Below are 19,187 nucleotides of genomic sequence, written 5' to 3'. Positions count from 1 at the left end.
GGGCTTCAGGTCAACTGGGAAAAGAGCAAACTTGCCCCGGTGCAGAGGATCTCTTTTCTCGGTATGGAGTTGGATTCGGTCGAACAGATAGCACGCCTCACAGAGGAACGTGCTCAGTCGGTGTTGAACTGCCTGAATACATTCAACGGCAGGACAACGGTCCCACTGAAATACTTTCAGAGGCTCCTGGGGCATATGGCGGCCGCAGCGGCTGTAACACCGCTCGGTCTGCTTCATATGAGACCGCTTCAACATTGGCTTCATGGTCGAGTCCCAAGATGGGCGTGGCAACGCGGCACATTCCGGGTGCCACGTACAACTGGCTTGCAGTTTCAGGGGCTTGGACGGGACCCCATCTGCAGTGGCACATCAACTGCCTCAATTTGCTTGCAGTGTGCCTTGCTCTGAGCCACCTCAAAGGGTCGCTATGGGGCAAGCATGTACTGGTCCTAACGGACAACACTGCAACCGTTGCGTACACCAACCGTCAAGGTGGTCTACGCTCTCTTTGCATGTCGCAACTCACCCGCCATCTCCTCCTGTGGAGTCGGAAGCATCTGAGGTCGCTTCGCGCCATTCATGTTCCCGGTGTGCTCAACCGTGCGGCCGATGAGCTGCGTTGCCGGGAGAGTGGCAACTCCACCCCCAGGTGGTCCAGCTGATCTGGAGAGAGTTCGGAGAGGCTCAGGTAGACCTGTTTGCCTCACTAGAAACCTCTCACTGCCAGTTGTTTTACTCTCTGACCGAGGGAACACTCTAGACAAACGCACTGGCACACAGCTGGCCCCGGGGCCTGCACAAATATGCATTTCCCCCAGTGAGCCTACTTGCACAGACACTGTGCAAAGTCAGGGAGGATGAGGAGCAGGTCCTGCTAGTTGCGCCCTATTGGCCCAACCGGACCTGGTTCCCAGAACTCTCACTCCTCGCGACAGCCCCTCCCTGGCCCATTCCTCTGAGGAAGGACCTTCTTTCTCAGAGACGGGGCACTCTTTGGCACCCGCATCCAGACCTCTGGAAACTCCATGTCTGGTCCCTGGACGGGACGCGGAGGTTCTAGGTGACTTAGCCCCCGAGGTACTTAACACCATCACTTTGGCATGTGCACCGTCTACAAGACGTGCTTACGCCTCAAAGTGGAACCTGTTTGTCGAGTGGTGTTCTTCTCGCCAAGAAGACTTCCGAAGATGCTTGATCAGAGTCGTGCTGTCCTTCGGTTAAATCCTCCTCGACCTCCCTCCATACCCTCTTGGGACCTTGCTCTGGTGCTTCAAGCACTTCACATTGCTCCCTTTGAGCCCTTGCAATCAGCAGACTTAAAGATTCTGTCTCTGAAGACTTTGCTGCTGGTTGCATTGGCCTCCATCAAGAGGGTAGGGGACCTGCAGTCATTTTCGGTCGACGAATCATGCCTAGAGTTCGGGCCGGGTGACAGCCATGTGGTACTGAGACCTCAGCCTGGCTATATGCCCAAGGTTCCTACCACTCCCTTCAGGGACCAGGTAGTGAGCCTGCAAGCGCTGCCCTCGGAGGAGGCAGACCCAGCCCTGGCTTTGCTCTGTCCAGTTCGTGCCTTGCGACTGTACATAGACAGAACTCAAAGCTTCAGGACCTCAGACCAGCTCTTTGTCTGTTAACGAGTTCACACTTACAAATAATCAGATAGAAAATAGTATGCGTAGTAGAATGCGTATTTGGCATGCTGTCCGAGGAGAGGGCTCCGAGCTTGGTATTTTGGCTCGAACCCAGATTACTCCCCCCATTCTGGTTAGTATTCTGGAAAGTAACCAGTGCAGGTGTGAGGAGACGGGGTGGTGGAGGGATGCTGTCAAACTGTCGAGGAATATGGGTGAGTCGACCATGTCTTATATATGTGCTTTCATTCATGCTTATTGTGTAGGTATGTTGAATACTGATTGCTGACAGCTGGCCGAGATGACGTGATGATTAGTCAGATTATTTGAACGTTGCTCCTCACGATTTTTGTCAATAAAACATAATTTCACAAGTTCACACTTACAAATAATCAGATAGAAAATAGTATGCGTAGTAGTATGCGTATTTGGTGTGCTGTCCGAGGAGAGGGCTTCAAGCTCTGTGTCTTATATATGTGCTTTCACTCATGCTGATTGGGTAGGTATGTTGATTACTGATTGCTGACAGCTGGCCAAGCCGGGATAACTGAGAATAACTGAGCTCCTGTGGGAGCAGAGTCAACATCACTGCTGCGGCAGTGGAGGAATTAGCCAGAACTGAGCTCCTGCGGGAGCCGAGGCGACATCACTGCTGCGGCAGTGGAGGAATTAGCGAGAACTGAGCTCCTGCGGGAACCGAGGTGACATCACTGCTGCGGCAGTGGAGAAATTGACTTGAAGATATGAGCTCCTGCGGGAGCCGAGGCAACATCACTGCTGCGGCAGTGGAGAAATTGACTTGAAGATATGAGCTCCTGCGGGAGCCGAGGCAACATCACTGCTGCGGCAGTGGACAAATTAGCCAGAAGAACTGAGCTCCTGCGGGAGCCGAGGCGACATCACTGCTGCGACAGTGGAGAGAATAGTCAGAGGAACTAAGCTCCTGCGGGAGCCGGCCTGGCTATGTGCCCAAGGTTCCTACCACTCCCTTCAGGGACCAGGTAGTGAGCCTGCAAGCACTGCCCTCGGAGGAGGGCCTGCAAGCGCTGCTCCTGCGGGAGCCGAGGCGACATCACTGCTGCGACAGTGGAGAGAATAGTCAGAGGAACTAAGCTCCTGCGGGAGCCGAGGCACATCACTGCTGCGGCAATGATAGAAAATTTCAATTGTATTGGAATGATGGTATTAGTTGAGTTGGATATGGTGGCTTGCAGGTATGTGTGAGAGAACAAGCTGGAGCTGAAACTAGCTGATAGGTGTTCGTTGGGCTTCTTTAATATGGAAGCTATTAGATTGGATGTAGTTCTTAAAAGCTTATGATGACCGGCGACCAAATGTTTGAATCTGATGCTGGGAGAGGCCTTTTTGGGTGGCTGTAGTTGCTGCTCCTATGCAGAATGGATTGTAGGGTTCTATGGGAGACAGCTTGAAGAATGTAGTTGAGAGAAGTGTCAAGGAGAATTTTAAGTGGGTGGTTTATGGAAATATCAGTTCTGAATTATCAGGTACAGGGGTTGGGAATGGGTCCACATTCCAGGCAATTCTTGCCAGCAATTCTTGTTGGCAAAGGGGTTTGGTTCCAAGGCTGTAGCATTTGGTGGGATGGGCATCAGTGTTGTAGTAGACAGGGTGAACGGCATTTTGCTGATGGGAAAGTGCAAGGGGGAAGAAAAGCCGGGACCGAGGCTGTTAGCGGAGGCAGCCTCACGCTCGGGTTGGCCCCTGGAGCCAGGGGAGGGATGAGGAGGTTAGAAAAGAGGGAAACTGAGAAAGAGAAATTGAGGCGTCCAGGCCTGCGCCGTTAGCAGAGGCAGCCTCTTGCTCGGGTTGGCCGCTGTTTTATCCGGGGCGATTGGAAACCTGAGCTCAGCAAAACTGTGCAGGGTCGAGAGATAGATTATTAAACTTTGTACATATTCTTATTTTCTCAGAAGCAGCCTGAAATCCTTTAAACCTGCATATATTCACCTCTGACACAATGGTTTGATACTGTAAATGACAGTACTGTTTGTACTGTCATTGTTGTTTGATGACCATTCAACATCAAACAAAGTATAATATGATTTGGATGATCCTTGTTCTTTAACTGTTGCTGGTTTGAGTCACAAGCGCCTACATTTAGAAAAGCTCAAAAGAGACTCATTTGTAAAAGACAGAGCTTTGCATAATGAAAATGTGCACCTTGAATTTATTCAGTTGTTTTCAACAATCACTAAAATTTTATCATGAACATGTTGCTTGATATTGTTTATTTATATTTATTATATTTCCCATCCAGACCTGGAAATTACTCACAATTCCATACTTTTCCAAACTGCAATGTAATAGTTTATTCATTGGTTATCTGTTTATGGTTTGTTAAGTTACTTACAGATTCCTGCTCGTTATAAAACAGATACAGATGAAAAGGGAACGGTAATATTTATTTAAATGCATCAAAATAACAATTGAAAAGAATTTGTCCTTCCAGTCTCTGCATCTTTCTTTCAATGAATCTATGCGACCGTGCGTGCAATCTGAACGACATAGGCTATGAGCATATAACAGCTGATTGAGTGTTTAAACCACAAGCGGCACGTTAATTTAGAATGCCAAACTTTTACAGAAACAGTTTAAAATGTGAATTCCCCCGATCAACATTGATACAGATGGCATAACCGTGGAAATTAATTCACAGAATACACAGAAGGAGATGGCGGATGTTTCTACCGCAGTGACGAGAGTTGGCCTCGGCATCTTGGCATGCGGGGACCCGTTTGTTTGGGCTGACGCTCCCCGAGATGAATCGGCGGTGGTGTTATTGCTCCTAGTAAGGCCAGATGATTGTGGCAAAAATTCCTAGAGGATGAAAGATTCTTCATCAGACACAAAGAGATTAATTTCGGACATGGTGGGAACTTAGGGCGGGTCAGATGCTGTCAAACTGTCGAGGTATATGGGAGAGTCGCCCTTGGTTACCAAGCTCAGGGCGTGCCCTGCCCGCTCAGGTTGCATGCTCACTCCACGAGAGGTGCAGGTGTAGTCTTGGGCGCTGGTTTGTGGCGTCTCGCTAACAGACATTTGTAGAGCTGCTAGATACTAGATTCTATAGCCTTTGTGTCGAGCCGGTCTCCTTCCATGTTCTCGCCTCAGGTCAGAGGCACGCAGAGGCCCCGGCTTAGTGTCGGCTTTTGCTAAAGAGAATCCGTACGGGCAGACCCTGTTGAGTCCTCCGGTTACCCTTCGGCAGTCGACATGGCGGAGCGTCTGGCACCAGGCCTATACTCCGTTGCATCCTTTAGAACCAGATTTAGGCTGGGTTCCATATGTGTGACCCTACGGGGATCCCATATGGTTTTTTCCATGGTTGCTCCTAAATGAATCCCCTGTCTTTCCCTCTGGGAGAACCCATCTCTCATCGAGGTGGAGTCACCCCAGTTCTTCCATATGTTGTACAACCTTCAAGGTTAGTCAATATGTACTCCTCCACATAAGTCCTTTGGGGAAGGATGTGGCTTCCGCAGCATTCTTTTTCTAACGAAAGGTTACGCCTTCCCAGCATTATCCAATAGTCTCACTGAATGGGTTTGGGAACAGCAGTGATCGACCCTCTCTGTGTGTTAGCCCTGTCCCACCGTCCTCAGGCAAGGGGGTTCAGGTGGCTTACATCAAAGCGCTGGAAGAGGGCAGCTCCTGTGGTGCTTTGGTAGGGATTCCGATTCGTCGGTCTGTCCGACGTACGTCGAACGTGACCAACTGAATGGGAACGTATCGGTTACAAAGGTAACCCATATTCCCTGAAGGAGGGAACGGAGACGTACATCCCGTCGCCACAGTCGTTGTCCTGCTGATGCTGCCGCCTGCTTGGTTCGGCTCCTCAGCGAAAAGCTGAAGATGCAACGCACCTGCTGCTCATTATATACCCGCGCTGCGAGGCGAGCAGCTGATGCATATGATTGCATGCCAATGTGCTTGTTCTATCATTATATTTATATATATATATATATATATATATATATATATATATATATATATATATATTTTTTTTTTTTTTTTTTTTTTTTTTTTAAGATGCTTCAGAAAGATTTATAGATTTACAGTTTTTCCTTTTAAATTTAAAATTTTTGATATATGATTTTCACACTTTTTTCCCATAATGCAATCTTTGCATTATCCCACATGGGACATTTTATTGTTGTTACAAAAATGAACACAAAAATAGATTAATTAGTGACACTTAAGGCAATTAGTTATACCATCAATAATCTCTCATTAGAGAAGCAAAAGCCACTAATGAATATCTTTTCTCTCAAGACTATTACATACCAGATATTCTTTAATGACACCTCTGGAGGACAAATTGGACAATATATTTCCCAAAACAGATTATCAAGTTAACATTCAGGATTCGCAGTGATCCGACACTGTGAAGCAAAGCCGAAAACTGCAGTGAAGACAATAGTGTGTTTGCATGATCCACAAACCACCACAAAATTGTTACATGTATGTGAAAGACGGTCATTGTAACATGTTATATTTATTTTTTCATTCTTGTTGCTGAATTTGATGCTTAAGCCATCAAATAACACAGGTGAATTGTAAAACACAGGCTGTTTGTGACTGTTTCTCGTAGATATCTGGTTTCCCATCCACTGGAAGCAAAGCACACTGCAAGGAAGCTGGGTCGTAAAAAAAAGACTGCCATGCAAAATGCTAGGAATTCTGCCCCCAACAACTCCATCATTCAGCCTGCAGGATTTTACATTGTTGCCTTGAGTTCAATGCCTTACAATAATATCTATGTCATGTTCCTCACTGTGCTTTATGTGATCACAATCATATGCAATGTCTTTCTGATCACCATCATTTTCTATGACCACCGACTGCATGTCCCAAAGTTCATGGCTGTTGGTAATCTGGCTTTGGTTGATCTTGTTCTCAGCACTTCTCTTGTGCCTGGCATGATAAAGACTTACCTTGTTCTAGACAATTTTGTGCCATTCAAACTGTGCCTTGTGCAAATGTACACTTACTATGCTTTTTTACCCCTTGAGTCATTTTCCATATGCATTCTCTCTTACGACAGATTCATTGCGATCTGCTTACCTTTAAGACAGGAGTCTATAAACACAAACACCAGAATGGCTTACATAATCGTTTCAGGTTGGATTTTTGGTCTTACTACAGTACTCTACGGCATTTCATCCATCCCGACCCTCTCGTTTTGTGGCTCTCTTAAGGTCAACAGCTATTTTTGTGATTATACTCCTGTTTTAAGACTTGCTTGCAGCGATACGATGCACCAGTGGAATTTTGCCACTGCTTTAACTATACTCTTCATGTTTGTACCTTTGATTTTTATTTTCTTTACTTACATGGGTATATTGATTGCTGTATTTAGAATGAAGAATAATCAGAGCCGTTATAAGGCACTGGCCACGTGCACCGAACACCTTGTGTTAGTGGCCATATTCTACATTCCAATTTTTATTATCTTCAATCTTGGATTTTCTGGAATTATTATAAACCCAAATGTAAGAACGGTGTGCTTGTCTTTGTCGTCCCTCATCACACCCTGCGTGAATCCCATCATTTACTCATTGAAAACTAAAGAGGTTCGAAGCAGGATTTATTCTTTGTTAACCCACAGACTGTCTGTTCATCCTCTAAAAAATACATAATAATGTTTTAAACATAATTGTGATTCAAGTGAGATTATTCATGTTATTTTGGAGGCTTTCTGTGATGCTTCATGTATTGTTTATTTGAATGCATTGCATTTCAGATATAAAACTCCAATTTTACTTTGATCTACAGGTAACTTGTAAAAATGAATTTACTTGATTAAACTGTAACATTAATTTAATATTCATAGAGAGCACATCTCCATGTTTTCTCTCATTGTGAAGATTGCTGTATGCAGCCAGTTTTTGTTTGCTACTTTAAATAATGCAAATTCTTTAAGATCTTAAATAATTTAAAAATGGACAGAAATAATATATAGTTAGTATGAGCAATGTTTTATATTCACAAAATGTTTACATGTCTGAAAAAGCTGCCAATAATGTGAGTGCAGTGTTCATCTGATTAAAACTGTGGCTTTTGATTGTCCATGTTACTCAATTCCTCATCAACCTTCTGTATTTGTATGTCACACACATAAAACTTTCTTAAAGTTTCTAACTTAAAGTATTTCTTTTTAATAACTGCACTGTTTAAAACTGTCTTCACCCTGTGTCTTACAGTAGATATGTCTCTGAAAAAAATCAAAAGCTGCTTGGTCTCCACAGCTGGGGCCAGCTTTACCTACTCCACCAAGGTCTAGAACAGTTCAGAAAGGTCATGCTAGCTGAGACAAAAATAAATCATATGCATGAAATATGAAATACTATGAATTGATTTACTAAATGTGTCTGATATAACATTGCCATCTAGTGGATAGAAATTGTAATTACACATACTATCATTTTCCCTGCTGAAAAAAACAGCTAAAACCAACCTAAGCTGGTTGGCTGGTCTTAGCTGGTTTAAGCTGGAAGTAGCTGGTCTCCCAGCCTGGGTTAGCTGGTGTTCAGCTGGTTTAAGCTGGTCTCCCAGCCTCTCAGTCTCCTAGCTAACCAAAACCCCTCTAAAACCAGCTATGACCAGGCTGGGAGACCAGCTAAAACCAGTCTGACCAGCTTAGGCTGGTTTTAGCTGGATTTTTCAGCATTTACTTATGTCGATGAATGTACTCCTTTAAAATGGACCTTTAAAATTTAACATGTTTCCTGTTCATGAAACGAAATGTGCCCAGCTAGACAAGTTCAGAGAGAGCAGTTGCTCTGGACAAGTTATAAAAACCTTCTTGAAGTAAACTCTTAATATCTTTACAAACAGCAAAGGCAAGTTCAGAATAAACATGAAACGCACGGATTAGCTCTCGATATCGCTTATAGATCAGACTCTGGATGAGATCAGTGAATCAGGCCACTAAATGATGGCTGAATCAACATCAATAAATAACTAACTTCATCTGACCAAAACTTCTTTTGCTATAATGCTATAATTTTTGCTATAATGTACTTCAGAAACATAATGTACTTACAGCAGTCAGAGAAAACTGAAATTCAAGCGTCAAGAGCCCAACTAAACAAACACTTGTCTTCATAACAGTGACTTCAAACTTTATTATTTTCAATAAAACAGGTTGATTATGGACTGCAGTGACGTAATATCACGTTTACAATGTAATTTAGAGGTCGTAGACATGTCTGTTTATAGAATGCTGTTTTTAAATACTGATTCTCAAGAGTCTGGAAAAGTGCAGTTGAGCTATTGCAATGGGATTGTTTAACCTGTTCGATCTTGTAGCTTCCTCTTTTTAGAAAATGTCTGAAAACAAAACAGGTTTCACAACCTGTTGAAATATGTTCACCTTGGTCTGTTTGTGTAAATGATAAAGAGTATAAGCTATCTATAAAAGAGCATCTTGGTAGGATGTCAACATTTAAACAGCTTTCAAGTGTTTTTTTGTTTTTTTTACATTTAAATCATTAAATATCTGAGTAAGGTATAACCCAATACTTACATACATTTCAAATGTAATTTGCATTTTCTTTTAACAAAATTCAGTCGTCACAGGCACGCAATGAATCTTGGGATAAGCTAGGCTGTGATATTTAGTTCTACAGTATAGTTTACTAGTTCTATCCATCACAGTCCATGGAAAGAAGTATGCACATTTGATTTGGAGGCCACATTTAAAGTAGTCTTTGAATTAGGACAGCCTTTGTCGTGCCTTTGAATGGAGCCTCTGAAATGGGATGCATCTTACACATACAACGTGTACATCCAAATATATCCATATCCCTTTGCTATATTATACCTGACTTTGCTCATTAAATAACCCAGACAAAATTATGAAATATAAATATTTGTCTTTTATAACAGGAATGTGTATATCAGTTGACAAAGCAATAATTTAATCAGCAATCATGAGGCAAAAGCAGCTATCAAACAAGAGATATTTGAAGGCATTGACAGATATTGAAGGCTGTTGTCAGTTGGCTGTCTTCCTGGAGCTTCAATCAAAGCAAAATCCAGGTGGCAGAAGATGATTCACTCGAGACATTTAAAGCAACATGGTGTAGTTAATATTCACATCTGATTTTTATCTTGCCATACATCACTGCAGCCAACTCTCAATAATTTCAATAGAGATAAACTCATCTCTATCTGATGAAAATGATCAGTGTTAATGAACAAATAAATACCAAATCTAGGGTGTCTTTGTCACAGACACGTCAGGTTCCAACGTCACCCAACCACAATGCTCACAGTCTCCAGAGTACTAATCACCGCCACCTGCACCTCATCACTCAAGTCATCAACAGCACTATAAAGCACACACGCACACAGCACTCCACGTCCAGTCTCGTTCGCATACCCTCATTGTTATGCTTACCTCAAGGACTCCTCTTCGCATACTCACCTGTCTCCAGCATGTCTCTCCCCTCTGTGTGCCTCGTCTGCTGTGTGAGTGTGTTCCCGTCAGCTCCCAAGTTCTCAAGCGATCTCCAAGCTCCAGCGTGTATCTACCTGCAAACAAAAGGACAGTAAATATACCTCATATTCCCTGCTCAAGTCAATCTACAACCAGTTCACTTACCTGTGTGTTTCACCCTGCTCTACTGTGGTCAAATAAAGCAACCGTTACCTGTTACATCTGTGTCTGTCTCCTGTCTACTGTAACAGAAGACCGGACCAACACCGCAGACCCAGTATGAGCCAGCCCGACCCCTTTCAGGATTCGGTGGATGCCCTCCGGTGCACTTTGACCATCCATCCACCGCCATCATCTCCAGTCACTGTCCCTCCACCTGCACCAGCACCAGCAAACACCACAGCCAACGTCAACAACCCTCCTTCATTGCCGCCGTACACCAGTCCCATGGCCAAACCGGTGCCCTACTCAGGATCGGCGGAGGATTGCAGCGGGTTCCTGCTGCAATGCACACTGGTCCTGGAGATGCAGCCGCACCTGTACCCGAGTGACACTTCAAAGATAGCGTTCATCATCTCTCAGCTCAGCGGCAAAGCATTGAAGTGGGCCGATTCCATCTGGTCCCATGTCTCCCTTACAGTGTTCGCGCTCATCGACTCGGGGTCCGCCGGCAACTTCATCTCTGGTGCCATCTGTCACCACCTACATTTCATGGCCATGGGATTGTGCCATCGACCTGCTTCCGGGTGAACCAGTGCCAAAAGGAAAGATCTACCCTCTTTCCATCCCGGAGGAGAAGGCCATGGAGGATTACATCAAGGAAGCCCTCGCTCAAGGTTAAATCAGGCCGTTTACTTCCCCTGCTGCTTCCAGTTTCTTCTTCGTGGCCAAAAAGGATGGAGGCTTGCGGCCATGTATTGACTACCGTGCACTCAATAAAATAACTGTTAAGTTCCGGTATCCCCTTCCTCTCGTCCCAGTGGCCCTGGAACATCGCCGTGGTGCCACTGTGTTCACGAAGCTGGACCTCCGCAGCGCGTACAACCTCATCCGGATACGTGAGGGGGACGAGTGGAAGACCGCCTACATCACCCCTACTGGCCACTACGAATACTTGGTCATGCCGTATGGACTAGTCAACGCCCCCTCTGTATTCCAGGACTTCATTCATGTGGTGCTCCAGGAGTTTCTCCACCTTTTTGTCCTAGTCTACATCGATGACATACTCATATACTCCCGGAGCCAGGCCGAACATCGCGGAGGTCCTCACCCGTCTTTGCCAGTACTACCTGTTCCTCAAGGCAGAGAAATGTACATTCCACCAACCTTCCGTCTCTTTCCTGGGATATAACATCGACCACAGTGGCATCCGGATGGACGAGAGGAAAGTGGAATCCATCACCAACTGGCCAGAACCCACCACCATAAAAGAACTCCAGCGTTTCCTCGGATTCTCCAACTTCTACAGACGATTCATCAAAGGTTACAGTTCCATCGCCCATCCACTTACCAGCCTGCTCCGCAATAAGCCCAAGTCTCTGTCCTGGACCCCGGCAGCCACTAACGCCTTTAACCAGCTCAAAGAAGCCTTCACCACCACTCCCTTACTCGTACACCCAGACCCAGAGAAACAATTCATCGTTGAAGTGGATGCATCAACAACTGGAGAGGGAGCGGTGTTGTCACAGCAGCAGGGGACACCAAGTAGACTCCATCCATGCGCCTTCTTCTCCCGCAAGCTCAGCCCGGCGGAAGTCAACTACTCCATCGGTGACAGGGAACTTCTTGCGGTCAAGCTTGCCTTGGAAGAGTGGAGGCTTTGGCTGGAGGGAGCCAAACATGCGTTCCTGGTACTGACAGACCATAAAAACCTTGAATACCTTCGTTCTGCAAAAAGGTTGAACCCTAGACAAGCTCGCTGGGCCATGTTCTTCTCCCGCTTTAACTATACTATCTCCTTTCGTCCTGGTTCTAAAAATGTGAAAGCAGACGCTCTTTCCCGCCTACATGCTCCGGAGGAAACGACTGAAGAACCTGAACCCATCATCCCTAGCTCGCTCATCGTGAGTCCTATCACCTGGTCAGAGGAGACCATTCCCTCCTCCAATGCCTCCACGAACCCTCCGCCGGGCTGTCCACCTGGCTTGCTCTACCTTCCACGGACACGACGCACTCCCACCATTCACTCGGCTCACACGTCACTTGGCACTGGTCACCCGGGGGTCAATGAGACCCTCTCGTTGCTAAAAGAACGCTTCTGGTGGCCAGGGATGGCTGCAGATGTCAGAAGGTATGTGCAGGGCTGTAGGGAGTGTGCCATCTCCAAGTCTCCTCGTCATCTGCCAGCTGGGAAACTCCTTCCGCTGCCCGTTCCAGATCGCCCATGGTCACACCTAGGAGTGGATTTCATTACTGATCTCCCTGTCTCAGAAGGAAATACCACCATCCTAGTTGTCGTAGACCGCTTTTCAAAGTCATGCCGTTTAATTCCACTCTTCAAATACTCTTCAACCAAGTCTTCAGATACTTCGGAATACCAGAGGATATAGTCTCCGACCGAGGGCCTCATTTCATATCCAGAGTCTGGAAGTCCTTCTACTCCCTCCTAGGTGTGGCCATTAGCCTGACTTCCGGATATCATCCCCAGTCGAACGGGCAGATGGAGAGGTAGGTACAGGAGATTGGCCGCTTCCTCCGTACCTTCTGTCATGACCACCAGGACTCTTGGAACCGTGTCCTTGGTTGGGCCGAGTACGCCCAAAACTCTCTCCGACAGTCAACTACAGGGCTTACACCTTTTCAGTGCATACTCGGTTACCAACCCCCACTGTTCCCCTGGGATGGGGAACCTTCCAACGTTCCAGCAGTGGATTACTGGTTCAGAGAGAGCGAGAGGGTCTGGGACTCAGCACACCATCAACTGCAACGAACCCTGCGCAGACGCAGGATGGTAGCCAACCTCCGACGTTCCGACACCCTAGTCTTCCAGCCTGGTCAGATGGTTTGGCTATCCACCCGCGACATCAGACTGCGTCTGCCCTGCAGAAAGCTGAGTCCCAGGTTCATTGGCCCATTCCCCATCGTCAAGCAGGTCAACCCCGTCACCTCCTATCAACTCCACCAGGGTATCGTATACAACCCACTTTCCATGTGTCACTCCTCAAAGCTCACCACCCTTCTGTTCTTCCCACAGGACCTGACGTGGCTCCCGCCGAACCCCCCCTTCCACTCATCCTGGAGGACGGAGCTGCGTACGAGGTTCGTGAGATCTTGGACTCCCGACGTCGTGGTAGTCAGCTTGAATACCTGCTGGATTGGGAAGGATACGGCCCCGAGGAATGCTCATGGGTCCCAAAGAATGACATCTTACACCCCAGCTTACTCCAGACCTTCCACAACAGTCACCCTGAGAGACCGGCACCGCGGAGAAGAGGACGACCACCACGGCATCGGGGTCCTCGGCCCTCTGGAGCGGGCCGTGGAGGGGGTGGTACTGTCACAGACACGTCAGGTTCCAACGTCACCCAACCACAACGCTCACAGTCTCCAGAGTACTAATCACCGCCACCTGCACCTCATCACTCAACTCATCAACAGCACTATAAAGCACACACGCACACAGCACTCCATGTCTGGTCTCGTTCGCATACCCTCATTGTTATGCTTACCTCAAGGACTCCTCTTCGCATACTCACCTGTCTCCAGCGTGTCTCTTCCCTCTGTGTGCCTCGTCTGCTGTGTGAGTGTGTTCCCGTCAGCTCCCAAGTTCTCCAGCGATCTCCAAGCTCCAGCGTGTATCTACCTACAAACAAAAGGACAGTAAAAATACCTCATATTCCCTGCTCAAGTCAATCTACAACCAGTTCACTTACCTGTGTGTTTCACCCTGCTCTACTGTGGTCAAATAAAGCAACCGATACCTGTTACATCTGTGTCTGTCTCCTGTCTACTGTAACAGTCTTAGGTTGATCCTTTACACTTCCTGCTAATAATGAATGTATATGCATTTTTTTTCTTCTTTCTCTTCTTTTTTCATATACGTTTTAAGAGTATTATGATGTCTTTTTGAGTTTGGGGAGATCAATTAGATCACTCTGAGGACAAACATGTTTACATTGCATCACTGCTAAGGTCATTACCTCTTACCCTCATGAGATGAGCGCAGCCTGGGGCTAATTAGGGCAGGAATCATTCACACAGATTAGACCTGATTTGTTTCTGTCTCAGAATTGCCGTAATAAGATAAACAAATGAGTCACTTTGCCAATGTTTTTTTATTATTTAATTTTTATTTAATTTTTTTTATTTAGAGACAGGTTGTTTGGGAGTCATTAGGTTGTTTATGACGGTCTATTTCTCCCTTTGGGTTGTCATTTCTTTAGTCCCAAATGGAAGCATGTACAACGAGATTTTCTGACTGCATTTTGTTATAAACAGTGGTTGGGAAAGTTATTTTTAAAAGTAATGCATTATAATATTGCGTTACTCCCTATAAAAGTAACTAATTCCCTAAGTTACTTTTTATGGTAAGTAATGTGTTACGTTACTTTTTCTCCTGGGCTGGGTTTGCTTGTTTGTTTTTTAATAACAAAGAAAAAAATTCTATTTTTGGCAAATGTAAAGGTCCTTTTACAGAAAAAGCGAAATGAATAAGCTTCAGGTTGAAGGAAATACACATCTGTACAGTAGAGGGCACAGTTCAAACAAACCTTTCAGCTGTGCTGCCATTCTGGATTGCAGAAGATTAGGATGCAGGAGAAAAAAAAGCTTAACACTCTTTCTTCAGCAATAAAAACTAAAAATTGAAACAAATGCGATGTTTAAAGTAATTTTTTTGCTTATTAGTATGGTTGAATTGGATAATCAGAAGCAAATACATAAAGCATTAGTTCTCCAAAAAAAAAAAAAAAAAATGTTTATATATAAAGTGGTAGTTAAAGTGGCTAAAGTATTAGTTCACCCAAAAGTTGTGGTAAACCAACGGAAGCTCAAGCATGTTTGCTTGACATGCAAGAACCAATTTCATTCTTGTGTTAGGCAGCATGTTTGAACTTTCGCAAGAGGTTTGTGTAACAGAGTTCGTGTGTGAGGAAGGAAGAGGACAGGGTCGGCTTTGACTACTGGCTGCTTTTATTCACAAATTCTTCAAAACAAAGGGCTGCAGACCGGCACAAAACAGTCATAAATAAACGTTCATTCACTCCAAAATCAAATAGACGGGATCCAGGAGTGTGGCAGCCAGTAGCCCCTCTCTTACGACTAATGTGCAGCACCGGCCGTTCCTCCACCTCTATCTCCTGGGACAGGACTGCCCCCAGCCCCCTGTCCGATGCGACAGTCTACAACACAAAAGGGAGGGAAAAATCAGGAGAGTGAAGCAATGGCCCACCAAACAGAGCAGCCTTTACCTGGGTAAAAGCCTGCTGGCACGGCTCCATCCATTGAACCGTATCAGGTCCCCACTTTTTAGTAAGATCAGTCAAGGGGCTGGTGAAGGAGGTCCGAATAATGAGGCACAAACCTTCTGTAATATCCTGCCAGCCCCAAAAACTGTCTTACCTCCTTTTTGGTCTTAGGGCGCGGACAGGTCACAACTGCTGCAGTCTTATCAATTTGGGGACGCACCTGTCCATGCCCCAAGTGGAAGCCCAGATACCTTACTTCAACACGCCCAATTGCACACTTCTTTGGGTTGGCCGTGAACCCGGCTCCCCTCAGCAACCTTAAGATCGCCCTCAAATGCTGCATATGCCGCTGCCAGTCATTACTAAATATAATGAAATATAACAAATAGGCAGCCGCATATGCAACATGGGGCCGTAACACCCTGTCCATCAGCCACTGAAAGGTTGCCGGTGCCCCGGCAGCCTGAATGAAAGTGTTACAAATTGGTGTAATCCAAACGGTGTCGTAAAGCTGTTTTTTCTTGGGATAATGGAGACAAGGGGATCTGCCAATAACCCTTAGTTAAGTCCAATGTCGAGTAAAAACAAGAATATAATATGCCACTAGAAACAACTCTAAATCGTCAGAAATGGTCCTGCCATTTTAAATCAAGTTCAACTAACGTTACAGGAGATCGATTGCTGTAATTAGAGTAAGCTATTATTAGTTTTGTCCTGCTAATTATTATTTTATACCCATAAAAATAAGTAACTGCCAGATTCCGATCACCTGCTTTTTCCCAACATGTTAACATTAGGTGTGTTATCTAACCTAATAACATTTATTAATTAGCTTATAATGCCCACATTTAATGTTACAGAAAAAAAGTTCAGTGATCCGTCAGATCCTTTAGGTAGGTTAGTACAGTTTACGGTAACACTTTACAATACGGTTCATTAGTTAACATTAGTTAACTACATTAGTTAACATGAACTAATAATGAACTGCACTTATACAGCATTTATTAATCTTTGTTAATGTTAATTTCAACATTTACTAATACATTATTAAAAGCTTGTTAACATTAGTTAATGCACTGTGAACTAACATGAACAAAGAATGAACAACTGTATTCTCATTAACTAACACTAACGAAGATTAGTAAATACAGTAACAAATGTATTGCTCATTGTTAGTTCATGTTAGTTAATCCATTAACTAATGTTTAACAAATGAACCGTATTGTAAAGTGTTACCGCGTGATAACAACTACCTTAAATGACCAAAACCATCTTTCAGAAAGTTTTATTTGAAGCAGAATTTATTTTTAAGTTTTCACTGAAGTCTCATTCGACTGCATTGAGAGGGCGGGGTTTATGACCTGTACTGCATCCAGCCTCCAGGGGGCGATCAAAGAGCCCGCAGCTCTCGCACAGCGAGCAACAGGGGTTCCAACCATCTATCCCAATTTTTGGCGTCTTCCTGCACGAATTTACGAATCATTGTTTTTAAGCGTGCGATTAAAACGTTTGACCAGCCCGTCTGTTTGTGGGTGAAAGACACTGGTGCGAACCTATTTAACGCCCAATAATTCGTAAAGTTCACGTAACGTCCGTGACATAAACACCATACCCTGATCAGTGAAGATTTCCTTGGAAATCCCCACTCGGGAGATAAAAGAAAACTCTGTTGCGGAGAGCCACTGCTTTCGGATATCGTGTTGCATAATCCACAATGACTAATGCAAAACTGTGTCCTCTTGCTGATTGCTCTAATGGCCCGATGAGGTCCATGCCAATTCTCTCGAAGGGGACCTGCACTAATGGGAGTGGGTGCAAAAGCGCATTTGGGGTGGCCGTTGGGTTTACCAACTGACATTCACGTGGTGCGCACATTCTGCGTATCTTTTCTCTGAGCATCTTGGGTCACTCGATACAACCTATTTTTTATAATTGCAAAATATGGATAAGTAAGCAATTGTCCAGGATGGAGAGGCTGACCGCCGATGGTAGCGACCTGTTCAAACACACGTTTCAGTGTCTCATCCTGAGACTGCTCCAGGGGAAAATTATCGCGCTCCGAGAGAATGAGTCTCTCGATTTCGCTATGTTCCCCTGAGGCAGTACTCAGTGGTCTCGGTTCAGTTTCTCCCACCTGCACACTTGCGTTCCCCTCCAGTGCATTTTTTCCCCAAGAGGCATCTGTACATAAAGCCCCCGATAATTCTGTAAACGCCGGCCAATTGGTTCCAAAAATTAACAGATGCTTGGTGTGGGTTAACTGCCACTTCAACACTATTCTTTTGGTCCCGGAATTGAATAATGACTGGCACGATAGGATACTCCACCACATCCCCGTGCACACACCGAACCTTAACCACGCGGCTAGTATCCAATGCCCCGGATTGTATCAGACTTTGATGGATCGAGGTTTGGTTACATCCTGAATCCACCAATGCCTGATAGGTACCCCCCTTGATACTCACAGGTATTTGGTACCATCCAGCTTGACCGGGAGCTGAATATGGAACCTGCTTATTATACTCGAGGAGGGCCGGGCAGACGGTACCTAGGTAAAGGGATAGGTCGAGAGAGAGAAGGAGATGGAAGAGAGGGAGAGAGAGAAGCTGATGGGAGGGGTTTGCCGACCCCAGGGCATGCCACCATGTGGTCTTCCGCAAGGTGGATGGCCGACTCCAGCGACGTGGGGTGGTGGCACTGGACCCACTCGGCCGTTCTCCTTGGAAGCCGAGTGACGAACTGTTCCAGTACCACTCGGTCGATGATCCTCTTTACGTCGCTCCCGTAGGCCAGCAGCCATTTGCAGCAGGAGTCCCGGAGCTGATGGGCCATCACGAAGGGCCGGCCGGACTCGGACTTCGCCTGGCGTTTTATACTCTCTCCACAACAATTACTGAAACAAGAGACAGGTGTTTGTTATTTGCACACACCCCCATTGCCATAGTTTGTTTTAGCGGGTCAGGCAGGTTTGGTCTGTTCATGTTTATTGATCAATGTTTATATGTGAATAAAAGCCTAAATTCAATCTATTCATCATATAAAGCAATTGAAGTATTAGTTCACCCCCCACCCCATCCCCCCAAAAAAAGTATTAGTTAAAGTATAAAGTGGTAGTTAAAGTGGCTTGTGGTAAACCAACGGAAGTTCAAGCATGTTTGCTTGATATGCAAGAATCAATTTCATTCTTGTGTTAGGCAGCACGTTTGAGCTTCCGCAAGAGGTTTGTTTTAGCGGGTCAGGCAGGTTTGGTTGGGCTTCTGTTCATGTTCATTGATCAATGTTTATATGTGAATAAAAGCCTACATTCAATCTGTTCATCATATAAAGCAATTGAATCTCTTCAGAAAATTTGGTCTAAACCACTCAATTCAAATGGATTAGTTTTACAATCTCTTTATGAAATTTTTGAAGCAGTCTATGGAGGGACAGAAAGCTCTAAGATTTCATCAAAAACATCTTAATTTGTGTTCCGAAGATGAACAGAAGTCTTACGGGTTTGGAACGACATGAGGGTGACTAATTAAAGACAGAATTTTCTTTTTTCGGTGAACTAACCCTTTAATAAAGTGAGATTAAATACATAAAGTATACTTGTGTAATATCATATTTAACCCTCTACAGCACGCATTATGATAAATCTATAAAAAAAAATATTTGACTCTTTTTCTTTTCTTAGAATGGCTT

The 19,187-nt window shown here is 45.1% G+C and overlaps 1 protein-coding gene across 1 annotated transcript; it reads left to right on the top strand.

The window, feature by feature from the left end:
* Positions 1-6,253: 6,253 nt before the first annotated feature.
* LOC137028341 (olfactory receptor 10A2-like) lies at positions 6,254-7,294 on the top strand. The gene has a single exon (XM_067397102.1). The coding sequence runs from the start codon at positions 6,317-6,319 to the stop codon at positions 7,292-7,294; it is 978 nt and encodes a 325-aa protein (XP_067253203.1). The 5' UTR covers positions 6,254-6,316.
* The last annotated feature ends 11,893 nt before the right edge of the window (positions 7,295-19,187 follow it).

This window comes from Chanodichthys erythropterus, chromosome 10 (genome assembly GCF_024489055.1).
Source record: "Chanodichthys erythropterus isolate Z2021 chromosome 10, ASM2448905v1, whole genome shotgun sequence".
Lineage (NCBI taxonomy): Eukaryota > Metazoa > Chordata > Actinopteri > Cypriniformes > Xenocyprididae > Chanodichthys > Chanodichthys erythropterus.
Note: the sequence above shows the minus strand (reverse complement) of the source record. Positions and strands in the feature narration are given on the sequence as shown.